This window comes from Lynx rufus, unplaced genomic scaffold, assembly GCF_022079265.1.
Source record: "Lynx rufus isolate CCGP_SWC_20201006 ecotype Redwood Valley unplaced genomic scaffold, mLynRuf1.p SCAF_4, whole genome shotgun sequence".
NCBI lineage: Eukaryota > Metazoa > Chordata > Mammalia > Carnivora > Felidae > Lynx > Lynx rufus.
In genome coordinates this window covers 164,215,504-164,235,255 of record NW_025814856.1, presented here as the reverse complement: position 1 = coordinate 164,235,255, position 19,752 = coordinate 164,215,504, and the positions used below count along the sequence as shown (strand labels likewise).

Genomic DNA, 19,752 nt, shown 5'->3' with positions numbered 1-19,752 from the left:
GAAAGGGGAATCGGCAGAGACAAGGCATAGGACGGGGCAGTGGAGAGACAAACCTAAGGAACGGACGGCACAGAGTGGGTAATGCAAAGGGTGTGGAAGAGGCTGAAAGGGAGGAACACTGAAGAGAGGCCCCTCGGGGGCAGCAGGGATGTAGGGGGCTGAGAGGGCAGGAAGATTCCAGGCAGGGCTCCCGTGGTAGCTTATCTGGACCTGCTGGAACAAAGGGGGTGGGGGGCCTACACTCGGGGCCCGTGCGCTATCCTATCTCCCACCCATTCTCCCCATCTCAGAGCTCAGGCTAGGGCCTTCACGCCACAGAGCGATAGGGCCCTGCGCATGCGCCTCCTGCTGGCCCCTGACCTGCTGATAAGGCTCAGAAAGGGCCTCTTGTTGTGAGGAGCCTGAGTGACAGGCGGGGAGGGGGAGGGGCACCCCAAGGGGCCAACTGCCGAGCAGAGCAACAGCCAGTTTTAACCCTTGGAGCACGGCTGCAGCTACTCAGCACCATCCCGATCTTCCCCATACCTGGGCACCACCGTCCCTTCCCTTTCTGGCCAGCCGCAGGGCCCCCCCCTTCATCCACTCACCGGCAGGCGTCGGGCCCAGGCTTCGCATAGCCATCCAGGGCCCCCTCCCAGACACTGTTGGCCAGGGCATTGCCCATGGCGGTCATGACAGCCAGCAGCTCGGGTGGCCAGTCATCGAGGTCAAGGGAGCGGACGCGGGAGAGGTGAGCCCCCAGGTGTCGATGGGTCCCTGAGCACTCAATGCACATCAGGGCACCCAGGTTCAAGCTGGCCCAGTCGGGATCTAGGCGAGGAGAGGAAGCAGCATGAAGTCCACGGGCAACCAGCGTGAGACCACCAGGGAGGTCCCCTCTGGTGGCCCACCGGAAGGCTCTCGTCAGGCTTTCCCAAAGCCACCCCGACCCCAGCCCCGCCGGCCTCCACACTCACTGGGGGCGTCGCAGTCAATACAGAAGCTGTTGCCGCGAACGGTGCGAACGGCCTGCACGGCCAGGGCCGCGTTGTGGTTCCCCACGCGAGTCTGCACAGCGGGAGAGACCGGGGGCGGGGCGGGGGGGTGGTCAGTCACCAGGCCACCTTGGGTCCCACCCCAACCGGGCCTCCGTGCCAACCTTGTCCTTGGCGCTGCGGCAGCCCTGCAGGCTGGCAAGGATCTGGGCCTGCACGCTCTGCACCCACAGCTCCCGCTCCTCCGCTGTCGAGGCCTCGAAGTGCCACGTCTGCCCGGTGAGGGACACCAGCACAAACTCGAAGGACTCCTCCGCCTCTGTGGGGACAGGGATATTTGCCACCATCAGGGAGGGCGCCCCGCTGCCACACCTCCATCTGCTCTCCTGCCTGCCTGGCTCTCGTCCTCTTCCCCCCACCCCAGCCTCCAAGGCCAAGCCCACGAGTGCGGAGCAGCCCTCAAATCCCTCTTCCCGACCACCTGTCGCGCCTCGGTAAAGACAGGGTGCAAGGTCTTCGCGTCCCTGGCTGGCACTGCCAGGAATGGGCCTGGAACTCGGAGCAGGGTGCTTCCCGGAGCAGAGCGGGGTGTTTGGAGAAGGATGCGACGGGTGCTAGGAGGCGACGCTGGGAGAGGGTGGGGGAAGGCGGGTGCGGGCACCATCCGTACATGTCAGCTGCAGCCGCCTCATTTTGCAGCTCATTAAACCCAATATTCCTGACGGCGTCAGCGTGGGGCTCCTGGGAGCCGGGCCCCTCCCCCGCTACCCTGGCAGAGAGAGGCAGGAAGGACAAGTGGATGGGGAGAGGCGAGGTTGTCCCCACAAACTGGGATGTGTGAGCGGAAAGGGACCTGAGGACAGCCGTGGTGCCCCGCTCTGTAGGCCGGACCGCGACCCCAAGCGCCGTGGTGAAGCTGTTCCAAGCTCTGCTCCTCTCGGCCAACCGAAGACAGCGACACAAATCTCATTCCCAGCGGTCACCACCCTACGGGTGAACGATTCCTAACAAGCACCGAGACTGAACGTGTCCTGGGGGCTGGAGAGACAACTCAGATACCTGTGGGGAGGCCCAAGGCCGGAGTTCAGGTTCTGCCCCGGGGGCAGCCTCTCGCCTCAGTGACACACATTCCCTGGACATCTTCCTGCTGGGCTCCTGCTCTAAGGACACCTCTAACAGAAACTGCCTCCTAGAAAAAGAACGCTGGTACCCTTCCTTCCCCAGGCTCCGCCATTCCACCTCACCTTGCTCTCAGTACAGCCTCTGAACTGCACAAACTCGGCCCTTTGTGGGGCTCAGTTCCCGGGTACCTGGGTCCCCTGCCACGCGTGCTAAGCATCGCTACACCACGGTAGGCTGGGAAGGGTGGCTCTTTCCCCTAGAGGTGATCTCCACCCACACCCCTATCCCTGACAGTCGGAGCAGAAATGAGCCACTAAGCGTCGAGAAGTTCAACTTATCTGGGAGCAAAGAGACTTCAACCACTGAGAAGAGGAACACTTTGAAGATACTCTGGGAGAAAATCAGAGAAGTGCCATGATCAACGCCAAATTATGAGAAAGGCCCCGTGGAAAACACTCAAGGAGCTGGAATTCCTTAGCTTAAAGACGACTAAGGCGAGACCTCGCCAGCTAAGACACACGTATCAAGCACCAGTTATGTGCCCAGCACTCAGGAAACTCAATGGCTGATACAAGAGACACAGAAAGCATAGGTCCTGCCCACGAGTCTTGGAAGGGCTATTGGAGTAGCCGCCTGCCGTCTTTTACCTTCTACAGGGAATAAAAGAGAAGCTCACGTTTTAGTAGAAAGGGTTTAAATTAGGCAGAAGAAAGCGCTTTTCTAAGATTCTGGGTCTAGATTACCAAAAGAAGTTGTGGAACTATGGTTATTGCTAATTATTATTACAAAATGCTTACTCTAAAAATGTTAAGAATGGTGTTGCTTTTAGGGTACTATCCCCAAATCCCACAGCCCACCTCCTGTGCCCCAGTTTCCCTCTAGGTCCCCCTAACCTTCAGCAGCACCGCTGGGGCCGTCTGGTCGGGGGGTCCCGGTGCTCTTTTTCCGCCGGTGCTTCTTCCGGTTGGAGTGGGGAGATGGGGGAGGCTCCAGCTTGGGGCTGGAACTGAGCACCTCAGCTGGGCCACTGGCTGGTGAGGGGAGAGTTGGAGAAGTGTGGGAAGAGGGAGGGAGGGGGGTGCGCAGAGCGTGAGACCTGCCTCGTGCCACTGGGAGCTCCACCCTGAACTGCAGCTGGACCACCCTGGGAGAGCCCCGGGGAGGGGACTGCCGGCCGGTCCCAATCCCAGAGCTTCCCCAGCCTTGAAGGAGGAGAAGGTGAAAGGAGAAGAGTGTGGGGAACTCGGATTAAAGGCAAGGAGGCATCGTCGTCTAGGGCAGGGCGGCTAGGGCTTTGGCAGCCCGGAGGGGTGGAAGGCGGCCCAGGGAACTCACAGGGAGCTGAAGCCCCAGCAGCTCCGCACCAAATTTATCCTCAATCACACTCCCCGCTCCTCACAATTAATAGCAGAATTAGAAACAATCAGGGAGCTGCCTAATTACTGTCAATTAGAGCGCGCTAATCAAGCTCCCGTCTCCCACACCCCGCCCGGCGCTCACCACTAAATGTCAAACTTCATTAGAGGCAGACACGCTCCCTCCCTCCCTGCCTTCCTCCTTCCAGACTCAACAGAGGGGCCCCAGGCCGTCAGGACAGTGACTCTGGGAAGCGCCCTCAGCTCCCCTTCTCCAACCCTCCGTGGTCACTGCCCCCAGGGGCGCTTGCACTTGGAGTAGGAGGTGGGGGAGATCCCCTGTGCTGTGAGCACCCAGTTCTTTCCTGCCGTCAGAGCTCAGACGGGGGTTAGGGGGTCAGTGCTTCGAGGGGGATGGGAGCCTGTGAGGGGCTCCTGGGAGGCACGTGGGGAAAAGAGTTGATGGGCCTTGGGCCAGCCAGGCACTGCTGCCCCGCCTGAGGCAAAGTGGGAGGAACAGCTCTGCCTGGGCTTCTGAGGGGACAGGGAACACCCTGGACTGTCCTGCTTCCCTCACACCCTTACCTGGGAAAGGAGGGCAGCCCTGTGCCCATCTCCCTTTCAATCTGCAGAACTGCTGAGCTGTGACCGAAGGGTTAGGATACGGGTGAGAGAAATTGGGGGAGGAAAGGGGGGAAGGGCAGTGTGTGTGTGTGTGGGGGGGTGGTGCTCACTGAAGAGGCAGGGAGAAGAAATAAGGGGAAGGGAGAGTCGGGATGTGAGCAAGGCACAAAAATGGACAAAAGGGGAAGGAAAGGAAGGAAGGTAGAAGGCGGGTGGGATGGCAGAGAGAAGGCCGAATTTCTGACCGGCTACACAGGATGGGGCCTCAGCCTGTCCAGCAGCAGGCCTGGGAAAACTGTCCGGATCCTGGATCCTACCTCTGGGAACCCCCTTCTCCGTGGTAGGAGAGTTGCCGCCTTCCCATCGCGTTCAGAGCCCCCAGCCTCCGACCTCCCTACTCCCTACTCCGCCGCCGCTTCCCTGTCCCCCCCGCGGTGAGGCTGATGAGCTGGCTGCGCGGGGGGCTGATGGGGATGCGGGAGGCGCCACCGGCGCTGCCTGGGGACAGCGGTGGGTGGGCAGACAAGCTGCAGAGGGAAGGTCTCGGCACCAGCCAGCCACAGGCAGGGCCCGGGGGCAGCAAAGGGGTAAACGGGCACGAAGCGGCCTTTGGTTGCTGGAGAAGGGAAGGGCTACAGCGTTTCTCAGACCACCCAGCGCTGGCCCCCTCCCCTTGGCCTGGGCACCATCCCAACACAGCCTCCCAGGCTGCAGACGCTGCCTGGCTGCCCTCCTCTGTGTCGCTGAACAGGGTCCTGCGTACCTGGGGGCAGGGCATCACTCCACTGGTCGGCGCTGGAAACGGAGCAGGAGCGCTGGTGCAGCCCCTCAGGGCGAGGGCCAGCCCAGGCCGGGCTGCTGGCCGTGTAGGGGGCACCTGGGGGTGGGGGGGGGGGAAGGGTCAGACTGGGAAGGGAGGCTGGGGAAGGGGCACACAGACTTTCCTGGAAGTAGGGCTAAGGGCAGAACGTGCGAAATTCTAGCAGAATGTTGACCGTAAATGAGGGCTTTGCCAGGTACCGGGCCAGGCGTGCTGGAGACCCAGAGGCCTCACCCGGGCCCTCCACAGCTCGGGAGGCAGCTGGTCCCACGTTTCACACCCCTTCTCCGTGAAGGGCACGTCCGCCCCTGCCTGCTTCCTGTAGCCGGAAGAGCGGGGCACGGGGTACCCACACCCCCGTGACCACGGTGCTCCTCGCCTGGCCACCGGCCCCGGCCCCCTTTCCCTCCTGACCGGGTCCCTGCACCCTGCATTCTAGTCCACACGTGCCATTTGCTCTGCCTCAGCTTTGGTGCCATTCCGACGAGAAATAAGTGTATCAAATTCAAGTAATTATGTCTAATTAGTATTAGTAATTATCCTGTTGGGCTGGAGAAAATTAATCTTTCGTTTCCCATCAGGGAGGAATGGCAGAGCCAAGGGGAACCAAAGGCTCAGGAGTCCAAGGCCAGGGCAGGAGGGCCTCGCATGCCCTCACAACTCCCGCCGGACTCCCTCGGCGCGGAGTCCCTCAAAGAGAGCCCGCGGGGACAGCCACGGGGCCTCCGCTGCCCTCTCACCTCAGGCCACCTAAGCATGGGGACTGAGGCCAGAGGGCAATGGCGACGGGAAGTCTGAGGACAGGTGGACCACGCCCGAGGTGCTGGAAAAGCAGAGGCGGCCGAGCGCTGGAGGTTAGTAAGGAGGCAGAGACAGGGCCCGGGGGCCGGACACGGTGGGAGAGCAAGCGTCAAAAGTCAAGGCTTCCACCAGTCCCGGGAACACACGGGCGGAGTTTCTGGAAGCCGAGGGATGGGAAGCTCTGAGCTGAAGCCACTAGAAGGTAAAGAAACAGGCCAGACACCCCTCGTGCTCTGGGGACGGTGCGATGCCGAAAGGCGGAAGGCAAGTTTTGTGTTTCTCTTGTATTCGTCGTGACACCCGAGGCAGGACCAGACGCTCAGTAAGTGCCTATTAATATACGTGTGGTGCCAACACTGCCTGCCGGTCTGCCCCACTCCCCGTCCCCCCCATCCCCTCGAGGCAACATGCCGGTACTTTCTCTTCACAATCCCGCCCCCCCCCCCCCCCCCCGCCACTCTGGGCTCACAGCTCCCTGCAAAGGGCCCTTCCCGGGGCACCCTCGCTCCCTGGCAGGAGACCCTCCAGGGCAGCATAGGCAGTTCCTAAATTCTCAGAGACCTCGCTTCCCCCTACCCCTCTCCCGCTCCCGTCCCCTCCTGGCTTCCAAATCTTACCCCTGCCTCGTCCCCAGCCCCACCCAAAGACATCACAGGCCCAACTTCCTCCCCGAGCCCCCCAACTCAAAACCCAACTCAAAACCCCCGAGGGAGGGAAAGTGCTTTCCCTTTTCTTTGTTAATTCTCCCCTCATTACGCCTGCAATCCCACAATCAGTGTGCACTGTAATTGTCGAATTTGATGCTAATGATTAATGAATTAAACATGGAGCCATCAATTAGTCCTCGGAGGATAATTCTGCATAAAGCAGCGGATAATGTAATTACAGTAACAAAGATAATGAGATGTTAACATCGCCCGGTGAGCGCGAGACATGTGTGAGTGTGCACGAGGTCGGTGTCGGCGTGCGGTGGAGGGGACACAGGCTTGGGTAAATGCCCCGTCTGTGTGTTCTGGGGACGCCGGTGCTCGTGGGTGCCGGGAATCGTGCGGGTGAGCGTGCCGTGTCTCTCTCGTCCAGGCGCACCCCTCCCCAAGGGAAGGCTATCAGGACAGGGGGTCCCACTGTTTCCCTTTGAGGAAGCCGCCCAGCTTTCCCCTGGCTACCTGACTTCAAGGAAAGGCTCCCCCCCTAGAGTCCTGACACTTCCTCATCCTCTGGTATGACAGGAGAACGCCCCCCCCAAGCCCGATGAGAGGCTGCCCCGCATGGCCTCCCGCATGGCCTCCGTGCAGCTCCCGAGCGCTTAGGGCCATGGCTGATCCCCAGCCCTCCTTGCCCCTGCAGGCCAGCGATTTCCCAGCAGCCCTCACTTGGCTCTCCGGGCAGAGCACGTGGCCCGCCGCTGTTTCTGCCATTCAACCCTTCCCCTAGTGCACCCCTCCAGGGGGCTCTCGGCACCCCACCGTGATGGGCGGTGCCGTTCTCACCCATCCTTCCTTCCATCCTTCCTTCCTTCCTCCCACCCTCCCTCCCTTCCTTCCTTTCCTTAGTCTACTAGAGTTCCCCTTCTGCACGGTCAAGGGCTTCCGTCCGAGCTCGGGGTGGCTTGGGGAAGCGTGGCTTTTCGAGTCAGGCACGGTTAGGTTCAAACCGCAGCTCTACCACTTACTGTGGGATTTTACAGGCAAGTTTTCTTAAGCTCGCCAAGCCTTCTGTTTCCTCATCCGCAAAGCGGGGAGGATGACCTCCACTTCCCAGGGCTGCGAAACCGCGGCCCGACAGAGTAGAGCTGCCGCGCTCGGCACCTGTCGATCGGCAGGTGGCAGTCCCTCCAGCCTGGTCAGCGGGGACTGAACAAATGCCACGGGGCGGGGGTGCCACGTGCCCACTTGCCCCAAACAAGGAGGACACGCAGGAGGCCACGCTCTGACCTCTGAACCCGGAGTCGCTCCTGCGGGCCTATCGGCATCCCGAGGGGGGCGGTTCTACGGGGTCTGTTTCGTCCGACTCCAGGGACTTAGTACCCACCCCTCCGTCCACTGAATGCCCACAGCGGCCTAGTGCTATGATGCAGAAGCACCCCCTGGTCTCCCTGCCCTCTGGGGAACAGCACACCTGTGCCACTAAGAGCCACCCCCGGGACAGGGGCACCTCGCAGCAACTGGGAGGGCGGGAGAGTGTCGTGAGCAGCTGTTTCTGGGTCCAAGGACAAGGAGAGCCAATCATCTAGGACAACAGCAGGGCCCAGAAGCCAAGGTGGATCTGGGGCAAGGGGACTCGGTGCGGGCGGGACAGCAGTGTGGCTTAGGAGCCACAGAGGCCTCGGGAGGCACAAAGAGCCGGAGACAGAGAGGAACGTAAGCATCCTTCACCTGAACTCAGGGTACCATCTGGAAAGGTAAGAACCGGTCAAGGAAAAGCCGCCACGCCCCAAGTCCACACTCTCAGGCTCTAGTCCTTCTTCCCGCACCGCCAGACACACGGCAGAGTCGACGCGGCTTTTAGCTTCCCTCTAAACTCCGTCCTCTCTGAGCAAAGACCCTACCTCTCACTGCAGCCCCACGGACGTTTGCCCGGGGCACCCCAGGGAGCTCTGCCCCCGTCCACCTCCCTCCCCACCCACACGACACGCATGCCAGAGGTCCCACCGTCGCCAGCCTCGGCTCCAGACGAGGCCACATGGTCCCAGGACCCCTGACGGCACCTGTCGGCAGGAGGCTGTCGGGCCCTATGCTCCATCTGCAAACCACCCGCCGGGCTGTATGCCGACTGCTACCCCTGCCACCTCCGTGAGGGCAGCGTTTTGGCAAATGCATTTGGCCGAGCCGATCCTGAAGCATAACCCTGGGTGGCAGGCATGTCTGGAGCCCTAAGGACCCAGGCTGCGAAACAGGCCCCACAGCCGCCTACCTTTTTAGGCCTCCGTCGCCACACTCTCCACTCTTCTAGAGAAAGGAAGCAATGCTCTCCACGTGCCCGCCAACCCCCCTCACCTTGGCAGCCACCTCACCTGTGCCCCCGCCCAGCTGCGTGTTACTCCGCTCCAAGGCCAGCCCGTTGGCCCGGGGGCTGGTGCCTGGGGCTGTGGCAGGCGTGGCTCGGGGCAGGCGCTTCCCTGGCACTTTCACTGTTGTCCGCAGCAGGTCGATCTCCTTGCCGTGGATGTTCTGCATGTAATCCTAAGGGCCACGTGGACAAAACAAAGATTCATTAGGACGGGTCACTGCTCGGCAGCACTTGGTCTCTGACGCTGACCCGCCAACTCACAGGTCTTGCCCGCGCCGGAGGACACGGAAAGAGAGAGGAGAAAGCCCAAGTTCTAGAAAGCAGGACCGGGAAGCCCACCGATCTCCACCTCTGGACGACACCCGAGCGCAGCTCTGGGGGGACTCAGCCAGGAGCGGGGCGGCGTCCAGGGGGAAAGAAGGGCGTGGAGCAAGAGCTGAGGCGCGGGGCTCCTCGAGGAAAGACAGCTCAGGAGGCAACACAAATGAGGCCAAACACCGGACCAAGGCGGAATTTAGGAAGAGAAGGCCCACGTGGCCAGGAGAGGAACTGACAAACTCCCCAGGACACAGACGACCGGGTTGCTCCAGGCTCTGGGTGGCCAGCCACCGAGTACTTGGGCCCTGTTTCCAGAAGCTTCCGCCACCACTGGGGCCCAGGGAACTTTCAGAGCCTCGAACAGTCCCTCACTCCTTACAACAGTGTCTGACAATAAATATTTGTGAGCAGTCAAAAAGAAGCCTTTGATTCTTTTTGCCATTCTTAGGAATACAGAGACAGGTCCACGGTTTCACGGGTACCAGCGAAATAACAGTAACTGTTGTCACCACCCCACCTGCCCACTCATACGCCCCGCTATTCCCTGCACTCTGGCCACAGCTTATATTTCCTGTATTTTCACAAGGACATAGGAGGGGGTGTTACCAGGGCCACTTTACAGTTGAAGAAACGGCTCACGAAGGTTAATCTGCCCAAGGTCACATGATCAGAAGGCGGCAGAACCAGACTCGGCCCCGCCTTTGCAGATTCCCAAGGCAGTGCACTGAAGGCAGACCTCCGCGGCCCAGGAACTCCCCCCGACTTCAAGTCAGCACCCAAGGGGCCCCAGAAGGGGAGGAGTGGGGAGCAACCAGAGAGTGAGAGCCGCTCCTTGCCCCCACCCATTCTCACCGTATGGCCACTGGCCTAAGAGTCCCGTGGTGGAGCCACAACCTGGGGGCCACAGGGCAGAGCCCGGCCCCTGGCCTCTAGCTTCCTGCTTTAGACCCGAGCCTGGCTGGACCCGAGCTCTGCCCACTGCTTCTGGTCTCTCCTTCCAGACGGCCGACTCCCACTTCCTCGCTGCCGTCACCGGCAAGGCAAGGTCTGCAGCAGGTCCCAGCCTCACGTCCCCGGTGAAATGTGGCCAAAAAAACTCCTTCCAGGGAACAGGATCAGGCCGGTGGTGCCAGCTGGAGCTTTGATGGGATCCCACCGATCAGACTCCAACCTGCTCTTCCCCCCTCAGGAGCACCCTGGGGGGGCTTGGTACACAGAGTTTCCCTGAGACACGGTCTCCCTGTGGTTACAGCCCCCAGCCCCTCGTACCTTCACCCGCTCTGGGACTTCAGACTTCCTGTCACCTGGCGGCTCTCCTGCCTTCTCACCCGTTAGCTTCGGGGAAAAGGGACCGTGTCCTCAGTTTTTTTTTTTTTTCTAATGTTTCTTTATTTTTTGAGAGACAGAGACAGCATGAGCCGGGGAGGGGACAGAGAGAGAGGGGGAGCCACAGATTCCAAAGCAGGCTCCGAGCTGTCAGCACAGAGCCCGACACGGGGCTCGAACTCATGAACCACGAGATCGTGACCTGAGCTGAAGTCAGAGGCTCAAGCGACTGAGCCCCCCCAGGTGCCCCCGGTGTCCTCTGTTTTAAAGCGCAGGAGGAGAATGCTACCTTTTGGGAGACAAGGAAAAGGCAGGGGCTGACCAGGGGCTCGCAGCAGCCCCTGCTCTGGGAACGACCAAGACGTCGAGCGGAAAGCAGTCACGTGGCCCCAAGGAACCAAGAGAACATGCGAGTTTCCAGTTAGGAGGAGGGGCAAGAGAAAAGAAAGGGCACCCGATACCAGGCTCCCGCCTCAGGCTGCACCTCACTTCCGAGGTGGGTCATCAGGGCAGGGGACCCCTGAGGGCCGTGGGAAGGAGGGGCGCCGCTGAGGCGAGCACCGTGGCCTCACCAGCGGCGGTGAGGCCCGGCCGGGCCTGTAGATGTCTTCTGTTCTCCATGAAGCTCGGACACCTTCACAGGCACACGGCCCTTCAGAAGGACAGAGGGGCCTCGTCAGGCACAGAGGAAGAGCGCCCCCCTGCTCCTCCCCGTGTGACCAGGGAGGAGCTCACTTCCACGCAGCTCTGGGCTGCGTGCACCCCCTCCGGCCACCACCTGGTCCCCCATTAGGAACAGTGCCCGGTGCCCGGCCCCCCCGGCTCCCAGGGGGTCGGCTTCAGGTCTCAGAACCACAGGACGACACTAGAGAAGTCAGGAGGAGCAGTCTTCACTCACGGGGGGACCCCTGTGACAACCTCTCACCCCCAGGGTTCTCTGTCACCAGCGCTGAGCCATGCCACGGTGGCTGGGAGAGACAAACCCAGGAGCCCCTTTCCTGTCCCCCGCCCCGTGTCCCTTCTATGCTTCCACTTTTCGGCAAACTCAGCACGCCCATCCGGCCACGGCTGGCCCTCAGCTCTTGCTTTCAGCCCAGAGCCCAGCATCGGCCCGTCTCGAGCCCTCCTTGGTGGGAGCCCAGCGTCCACTCGGCTTCTGCACGCACCCGTCGCGGGTCCCCGCACAGAGCCTCACATCTCGGATTGGCTGCTCCAGACAACTGTCAACAGCTGGCTGGGCCGAAGACGCAGCTGCGGTCCCCCTCTTGGGGGAGGGGCTCGGGCTGCTCTAGTTCACAAGGAGGTCACAGCAGCTGCAACAGTTTTCAGGCCCCACGACGGCCCTGGGACGCCCAGGCTGGGACGTGGGACAATCGGACCCCATGCCGAGGACAGAAGCTGCACGGAGGGACTCTGTTCTGGGCCCAGGGGCCAGAGACCAACCTGAGGGGCCCGGCCCCCCCCCCCCCCCCCGCGGGCTCCCTGGCCACACCAGGGGGCGTGGCCAGTGGCAGGGCAGGCCTGCAGCCTCGCGCTCCGCTCCGCTCAGGGACCGGGACCGAGCTAGGAGACTAGGAGAGGGGGGCCCAGCCCAAGGACAGTGTGGTAAGGAGCGCAAGGAGCAGCAGCAGGGACAGGGACACGAGGGGCAGAGCAACAGCGTTTCCCTCCGTCAGCAGAACGGGGAGCTCGGCGGTGGCGGTGGCAGCGGCTGCTCAGGAGAGCGGTCACCACGGCTGCCTTTATTACCCACCATCAAACAGCAATTTCTTCCCCAGCCTCCTCGCTAATTACCCAGCCAGCGTTCTCATCTCGTTTTATTACTGGAATTAACAACGAGTTCAGAGCGTGGAAAGCTATTAAGATGTGTGATTAAGCCACATTCAATTAGTTTCTACAAACAATTTAATTGATGTTGCAGATAGAATTAACAGAAGGTGATTGTGTGAATGGCTCCGCTGGCTGCAAAATGGGGGAGGCTGTGGCGGGCTCTCTTGGGCCAGGCAAGGATCGGGCGTAAGGCTTGAGGCCTGCCCACCAGCCCTTCCTCTGTACGCCCTTCCAGTCCCTCCAGCCCCACTGGCCTCCGTCGGCAGGTGAGTCACCGGTACGGCCGCCCTCTGGTCCCTGAGACGGCAGCACCCTAGGCCCAGAGTAGTGCGCGTCCCTCTGGGGTTACCGGAAGGCCCCTCGGCCGCACGGCGCCCGAACGGGAGGGAACCTCCCGGGAGACGGGCCGCCCTCGGCACGGGGATGGCGGTCAACTAAGACGCTCGCTCAGGTTGGGAAACACGGCAAAGGGGAGACGGAGGCAGGTAAGCCGGCAACACTTGAGAGCTGCAACCGAGGAAGGAAAGCAAGAAGCGAGGGGGGTGGACGGAGCGGGCGGCCTTAGCCAGGAGGAGACGCAAACCCCGGTCACGCGGCGGCACGTGACGACCCCTGATTTGGTCTTCACTCCGGCTTCCGTTTTGAACCCCGATTCGTGTCTGCTGAGTGAGAAAAGCAGCGCCCACAGGCCAGGGATGCTGCCATCTGCACAGCCCAGTCCCCCCCGGATGCTGGCGTGGGAGGAAGACATAGGTTTTGATCCCAGAGTCAATGGATGAAGAGCGGACACAGAGCCTGTGCCCTCAGAGGAGCCTTTCGCTCAACCTCTCCACGAGGTCCCGTGGCCCAGAGAACAAGAGGCCAGCAGGGCCGCCTGCCTCTTAGACTCACCTTGCAGGAAAGCAAGGAAGGGGCTGGAAGCCCCTGCCACCCACATCCCGTCCCAGGCCCCTGAACACACCAAGAAGCACAGAGCTCAACAGGCGAGGCGCTGGAAGGGACTCGGAGAAGCTCAGGCACCCATCCTGGCCCAGGCAGGCCCATGGGTTCCCTCCACCCTTCCTGACAACAGTCTAGGCAACACTTGCCCGGATGTTAACTCTCCGAGAACTTTCTCAGCCAGCCCCGAAGAGAGTTGCTCTCGGCACATGCAGAAAATTCCGGGTGATGCTCCGAGTCAAAGTCATGGGTCCAAGTATTATTAGCTCAGCCAGGGGCTGGGTGACCGATGACGATCCAGCCGGCCCCGCCAAGCTTCTGCTCTCTAATTGGTTGAGTGTAAAACCAGAGTTCTCGCGAGCCTTTACCTTCCCTTCCTAAACCCAAACCAAACACAGCACCCCACACGTTCCTTTGTGTCCCGGGACCCCTCTACGGTCCCCCTCCCCCTCTCCGGGCTTCCTCCATTATCTGAGACGTGGGGACAGGCTAAGGGGACAGACACAGCTAGGGCGGCACAAAGCAGAAAGAACAGGTAAGGGTGCACAGAGGGGAACGCCAAGGCCACCCCCACACGGAGCGGGGAGGGGTGTAGGGGGGACCAGGATGCTTCGGAGAGGCTAGTTCCCAGCTCCACTGGCAAGACGCCGCCTGAGGAGAGCGAGTCCATCTTGCCTGGGGGCCGGGGCGGCCGGGGTGAAAATACAAGCACCTGGGAGTTAGGAGGAGCTAGACTGGCCTAGGATCGGGCCTGGCTGGGAAATGCCACAGCTCTGCCGTCTCTGTGCTACAGAGCCCTGTACCTGCAGGAGGCCCCGTGACTTTCTAGGACACCTGTGTCGCGCTGCCTCACACGGGCTCAGCGGCAGGACCGGGTCTGCGTACAAGGCGGCCGCTGGAGTAGGGGAGGGGATGGTGCTGAGGGGCCTCTACCAAGTCCCCAAGGCCACCTGGTGTGGCCCGTCCTCAACCCCCCAGTCTCCTGAGGCCGGCTCCCACCCTGTGGAGGATGAGACGCCAAGAGGAAACGCTAAGTAGCGGCGTCCCCCGAGTTAAGGGGAACAGTTAGTGCCCGAGGAATCGGATACGGAGAAACCCAGGAGGGCGAGGCCGGGCTCCGGCCTGATGGGAAGCAGACCGCCCGCCCGCTCCTCCCGAGCCAGGCCTTCGTGCGTTTTCGTGCCTGGGCGGCGCCCTCGGGACCGGGTTACGGCCAGAACCGCGCATCCCCGGCGCCTCTTGGGTCGGGCCTCCCCGACACCTTGTGCAGATTCAGAGGCAGCCAAGGGACCCTCGGAGGCAGGCCCTGGGCTCCTGGGCCGGGGGTGGGGCCGGCCCGCGTGCTGTGCTTGAGGGGGTTCACGGGAGAACTCATTAGCCCCACAGTGGGGCGGTGACAGAGATGGATTCTGGTGACAGCTGTGTGCCGGAGCCACGCGGTGAGGGGAGGCGGGAGGCGGGAAGGGTGGGAGAGCTGCCACGGGGGCCACTCTACAGTCACCGCACCGCCCCCCTCACCGGGGCACAGGCCACACCCCCCCCAGACCCCTCCACCCGCCATCATCGCCACCCCCACGCTCCCTTTCCCCGAGAGGACGCGTGCCATTCTCCGCAGGCCCGGCTCAACTGCCCCCCGGCTCTCCATCACCCCAGGCCCGGGAACCCAGGGACTCCCGTGCTCGCATGGCTCCCCAAGAGACAACTGGGCGGTGACACCGGCATCCCCAGCTTGAGCAATTCCAGGTAAGTGGGGCCCAATCCCGCTCTCTCCACAAGCGGGGGCCAGGACGTGGGGCCCGACCGCACAGAGCAGCCTCGCCTAGAGGCAGCCATCCCCGGGGGGGAGTCTCCTCCCAAGGGCGCAGCCACAAGTCAGACTTTAGAATGAAGGGCTCGGCCCTGGCCTCGGCCGCACAGGTGGTGTGGTGCCCAAGCCACCAAAGTGAGGCTCTTTCCGAAGGGCAGGTGCCTTTGAACCCACTGAGGCCTGCTTCCCTTCAGTCGTGGAGTCAGCGCCCCCCTCCACTCGGGTCACTCTTCCTCGGGTCCCCAACCCCTCCCCCAGACTCACGTGCAGACTGGGGTGGTAGGTGAGCAGTCCGTTGTCACAGAGCGTCACGTACTTCTTCTTCCACTCCTTGTTCAGGGACTTGCCACTCCGTTTCAGCAGGATGCCCTGAGGACAGAGGCGGGATCAGAGACAGGTGGCAGCCCCGCACGTCGGGGGGGCCCGGAGAAGGTCACGGGGGCACTAGGGAACACCGTCCTCCGTCGCCCGTCCTCCTGGGCCACTGTGCTCCTCTGAGCAGAGAGGCTGTAAAGGACCAGAGCCGACCTGGGGGAAGCCAGTTAGACGGGACCTTCCACGGAACTCGGGCTTCCCTGACGGTTCACCAGCAAGCAGCCTGGGGGCCGCCCCCCTCCCCGGAGTCGTGGGGCCGTGCCAGCAGCAGGAGGCAGGGTTTCAGGTGGCCTCCTGGCAGTGACGCTCCTGCCCGTGTGTCTCCAGGGATGGGTGAATAGGGCAGAAATCCCCTAACCGCCCCCAGAATGTTCCAGACTCCCCAAGGCGCAGCCCTGGCCACAGAGCTCAGCGACCAAATTTCCCCTGCAAGCCTGTCCGTGTGTTTTGTTCACTGACACACCCTCAGCACCATGACAGTGTTTGGGACACGGCAGACGCTCGGCGAACGTCCGGTGGGTGGGTTGAAAGAAGCCAGCTGAGACTGTGGCCGCCAGAGATGCTGAAAGGGGAGGACGCCTGCAGAGAACTCCAAGAACGGCCTCCACCTTCCTCTAAGGACAACGCCTGAAGAGGCCCTCACCCGCCTCTGGCTCTCTGCTCGACACGACAGTCATCACAGGAGAAGGAATGGCTGAGGAGAGGAGCGGGGGTCAGGGGAAGGACGGTGCCACCAACAGGTCCCGGTGGCAGGTTCTCGGGACCAGCATCAACCGAAGGCAGGAGGGCCGACAAGAGGCAGTGCCGCCTGGAGGTTCCCGGACAAAACTCCAAGGGGACAGCCACCAGGAGGGGGCTCAAGCGGGGAGTCAGGATCAGCAGCGGCCTAGGAGAGCAGGGGAAGCACCCGGAGCCCAACCGCAGTGGGCACCAGAGAGGAGGAGCTCAAAGATGTGGCCCTGATCACAAGGCCTTCTCCCTCAGGAATGGAGGGCCCTGCTCTCAGACAAGCAGGAAAACCGGGATTAAGAGATGCGAGTGTGGGGGCGCCTGGGGGCTCAGTCGGTTAAGCGTCCAACTTTGGCTCAGGTCATGATCTCACGGTTCGTGGGTTCGAGCCCCACGTCGGGCTCTGTGCTGACAGCACAAAGCCTGCCTGGCATATTCTCTCTCTCTGCCCCTCCCCTGCTTGCACGTGCTCTCTCATAATAAATAAACATTAAAAAAAAAAAGAGAGAGAGATTCAAGTATGAGGAAATAGTATCACCTACGGTTCTGGGGCCCAAAGGTGGAGGTTAACCCCAATTCTCTCACACCTCCTCTCTAAGCTCTTCCGGAGAGTAGGCTCAGTCCTAAAGGGAGGAGGTTAGCCAACAGGCGATTGGAATTTCCTGCCCGATCTACCTCCTCACGAGGGACCAAGATGGGGCTGAGAAAGTCTGCCACCTTTCAATACATCCCCACTAGCACTCCTTCCTTTCTGTCTTTCTTCCCGCCGCCCCCAAAAGGCAGATGCCGTTGCGGGGAGATTCAGTGGAGCGTCCGGGGCCATCTGAGGACACGCTCTACCACCCGGTCCCCCTCAGCACCAGACACCCTATCCTCACATGGAGCATCTGAAGACGAGTGGTATTAATGGGACCTTCACTGGAGTGGGTGGCTGGAACATTCCGGAAGGCAGTCAGGCCCCTGCCCAGGGGTCCATGAAGGAGCCTCAGTGACCTGCTTCTGGGCGTGGCATCCACCCCCTCACAGCCAGGAACAAGGCAACGGTAAGCTGCTCCCCGTCCCCGGGCTGTGGACAACACCCATGAGACCCAACAGCCAGACTCTGGACAAGGCAGCCCCCAGTCTCACCCGGTGCCCTCAGGAAGCGCTGGGGGGACGGCAGCTCCCCTGCCCCTCCTCTCTCCTTCTTCCACACCTCCTCAGCCTCCAGTGGGAGAGTCCACGCCAGCCTCTGCTCTCAAGTCCTCCCAGGCCCCGCCCTGGCCTCCCTCGCCTGACCCTTCCTCCCTATCATGGCCGAGCCCTTCCCTCCTGGGCCCGGTCCCAGCTCCGGGTCAGGTCGAGGGAAAGGGAAGCCAGACTCCGCTCCCCCTTCTGCCGCCAGCTAGCCCCTAACATCAAACAAGTGACCGCCTGAGCCTCAGTTTCCACAGATAGGGAGCGCAGACTCACGTATGGAGGTTTCCTCCCTCTTCCCAGCACGGAACCGGGACTCAGGATGCCAAGGAGGGAGGCCCTTTTCTACCCAGAACTCTCTCCCCTCCTTCACCTGGGCCTCGGTCGGGAAGGAGCCACGGACCAGCGCTAATGAGCTCAGTGAGCTCACCGGCAGGGGTGTGGGAGGAGTGCCCGGCTTGATGGAGAAAAGCCGGCCAGGGCCTCAACCTGCCACCCACTCGCGCCTCCAGCCCGCCTCTCACCCGCCAGCCCGGCCCAGACGCAGAGCAGGCGGCAAAGGCTGGGCTAGCCGCGTAGTGGATAGGCCTGCCTACCCGGCGCCTCCTTCCCTCTCGAGTCCTGCCTTCCGAGGAGGGAGACGAGCTACAGGGGTTCCTGCTCCCCTCCCTGGCCGGCCCGGCTGCGCACGGCGGAGCAGGAAGCAATCTGGGGCGGAATGGGAGCGGCGCGGAGGCGCCAGCCCCAGAGGACCCGTTCCGCCGCCGCCTCCCTCCCAGCTCCGCCAGCCGGCTTAATTGCGGAGTCCGGATTGATTGGGAATGCAAATGGCAACTGAAATGCAATCTCCACTCCCAGCAGGAGTGGGGGGGCGGGGAGGGGGAAGGAGTGGAATGGGGAGGAAGGGACCCGAGGGTGGGGAAGGGGCCAGAGCGGCCCGGGCGGGCAGCTGGAGGTTGGGGGAAGTCACCCGAGGATGAGCCCCTGGGGCTGGGAAACTAGAGCAGGGAGCACCCCCCCAACCCCAGCGCAGGCACACCCTAACCGCCCCGAGAGATCCCGCAGCGGATCAGCGCTCAGGTTCCTTCCTGCAGGGGGTCCCTGAGGCTTAGTGGCCTGTATCGACCAAGTGGCCTAGTCCACCCCTTAGGCCGGCCAGGGGCTGGGCCCGAAACCCGGGTGCAAGTTCACAGGGCCTCACCCCCACCCCTCAGTTCTCCCCTCCCCTCTCTGTGGGGGATTCAGGGAACAGATACCTTAGCCCGTACCCCCAAACAAGATGGGACCCCAAACAGGACGCAGGCATTTGAGACCACGTTTATCTCAGAGCAAAGGCCCTGGAGAAAGTGTTCTCTTGTATTTATTCAACGTTTGTGTGCGCGAATACACCCTCTCAGAATGCACCCGCCCCCAAAGCAGACAGTGACGGGCCTCTGTGAGACGCATCCACGGTGCCCGGCTCGCGCCCCCCCCCCCACCGCCCCCAAGGGGGCGGTCGGTCTGCAGAGTCCCAGAGACACGGGATCACATCACCAACAGGTTTGTGGGGTCCGATTCTGCACCCAGACACACACACAGAGACACGTCTCTCTCAGCCACTCCACGTGGCCTCCCCGGAGGTGGCCCCACTAGACTGGTCTCTGCCAGGCCTCGGTGTGACGCTATTTCAGGGGAGGGCAGAGGCATTACGTGACGGGTAGTTCCCTGCCTTCTGGGACCCTGACGCTTCCAGGGGTCTCCATTCTAAATAACCTTCACTGTGGGGTCGGAATCTCACTCTCACATAGGAATTCTGGTCAGACTGCCCACGGGCCCCAGCAGGCCCAGCCTGGAGGACTAACCCGACCCCAGGGCCCGGGCCTGGCCAAGCTCTGGTGGTCTGGCCACACCAGTCTCCTCTGTGGTCAACACCCGACAGACAACGTGGCCCCTGTAGACACGGCGCGTCTCACCACCAGGTCCCAAGATCCGTGCCGGGCCCAGCAGACCAACCAACCAAGCCACTGCCCCCAACCTCATGGGCACCTCAGAGACGGACACCTCCTCGCTTCACCCCCATCCAGCTCAGCAGCTCAAGAACCCTGCTCGACACACTGCCATCTTTGCACAAGGACGCCCTCCATTGTTCAATGTCTTTTTCCAGCACGGGGACCCCTCTGGGGGCGGGGGGGGGGCGGGTTGTCTAGTGGCCCAGCCCTGCCAGGCAGAGACTCAGAAAAAAAAGGGGGGCCAGGAGGGGGCAGCCCAACTCAGCTCCTCCTTTACCAGCGAACAGAGGCTCGTGTGGACAGAACTGCACCAATGAACCCAGGGTAGGACCAGCCCTCCCAGGGTACCCTTTTGTGAATCCCTTTTCTGGGACTGGGAGAGGTGGGCCAGGTCGCCCGGCTCCAGAAGCGCCAGCCCGCGCGGGCCAGCCGCTGAGGACGGCAGGTGGCTCTCTGCTGCCCCCCCGTGGTGATGAGGAGGACGCGGCCGAGCTCCCGCCCGGTAGCCTCTCTTCCCAGGGGGGTTTGCCCTCACCAGGCGATCCGCTCTCTCGTTGAG

At 62.2% G+C, this 19,752-nt stretch overlaps 1 protein-coding gene across 1 annotated transcript in view; it reads right to left on the bottom strand.

The window, feature by feature from the left end:
* The window catches only part of AGAP3 (ArfGAP with GTPase domain, ankyrin repeat and PH domain 3), a 53,858-nt gene that overhangs the window by 1,183 nt on the left and 32,923 nt on the right, over positions 1–19,752 (bottom strand). The window contains 7 exon segments of the mRNA XM_047096459.1: positions 588–810; positions 957–1,047; positions 1,139–1,293; positions 2,990–3,127; positions 4,839–4,952; positions 8,710–8,878; positions 15,190–15,294. Of these exon segments, the coding sequence (XP_046952415.1) occupies positions 588–810; positions 957–1,047; positions 1,139–1,293; positions 2,990–3,127; positions 4,839–4,952; positions 8,710–8,878; positions 15,190–15,294 (995 nt within the window).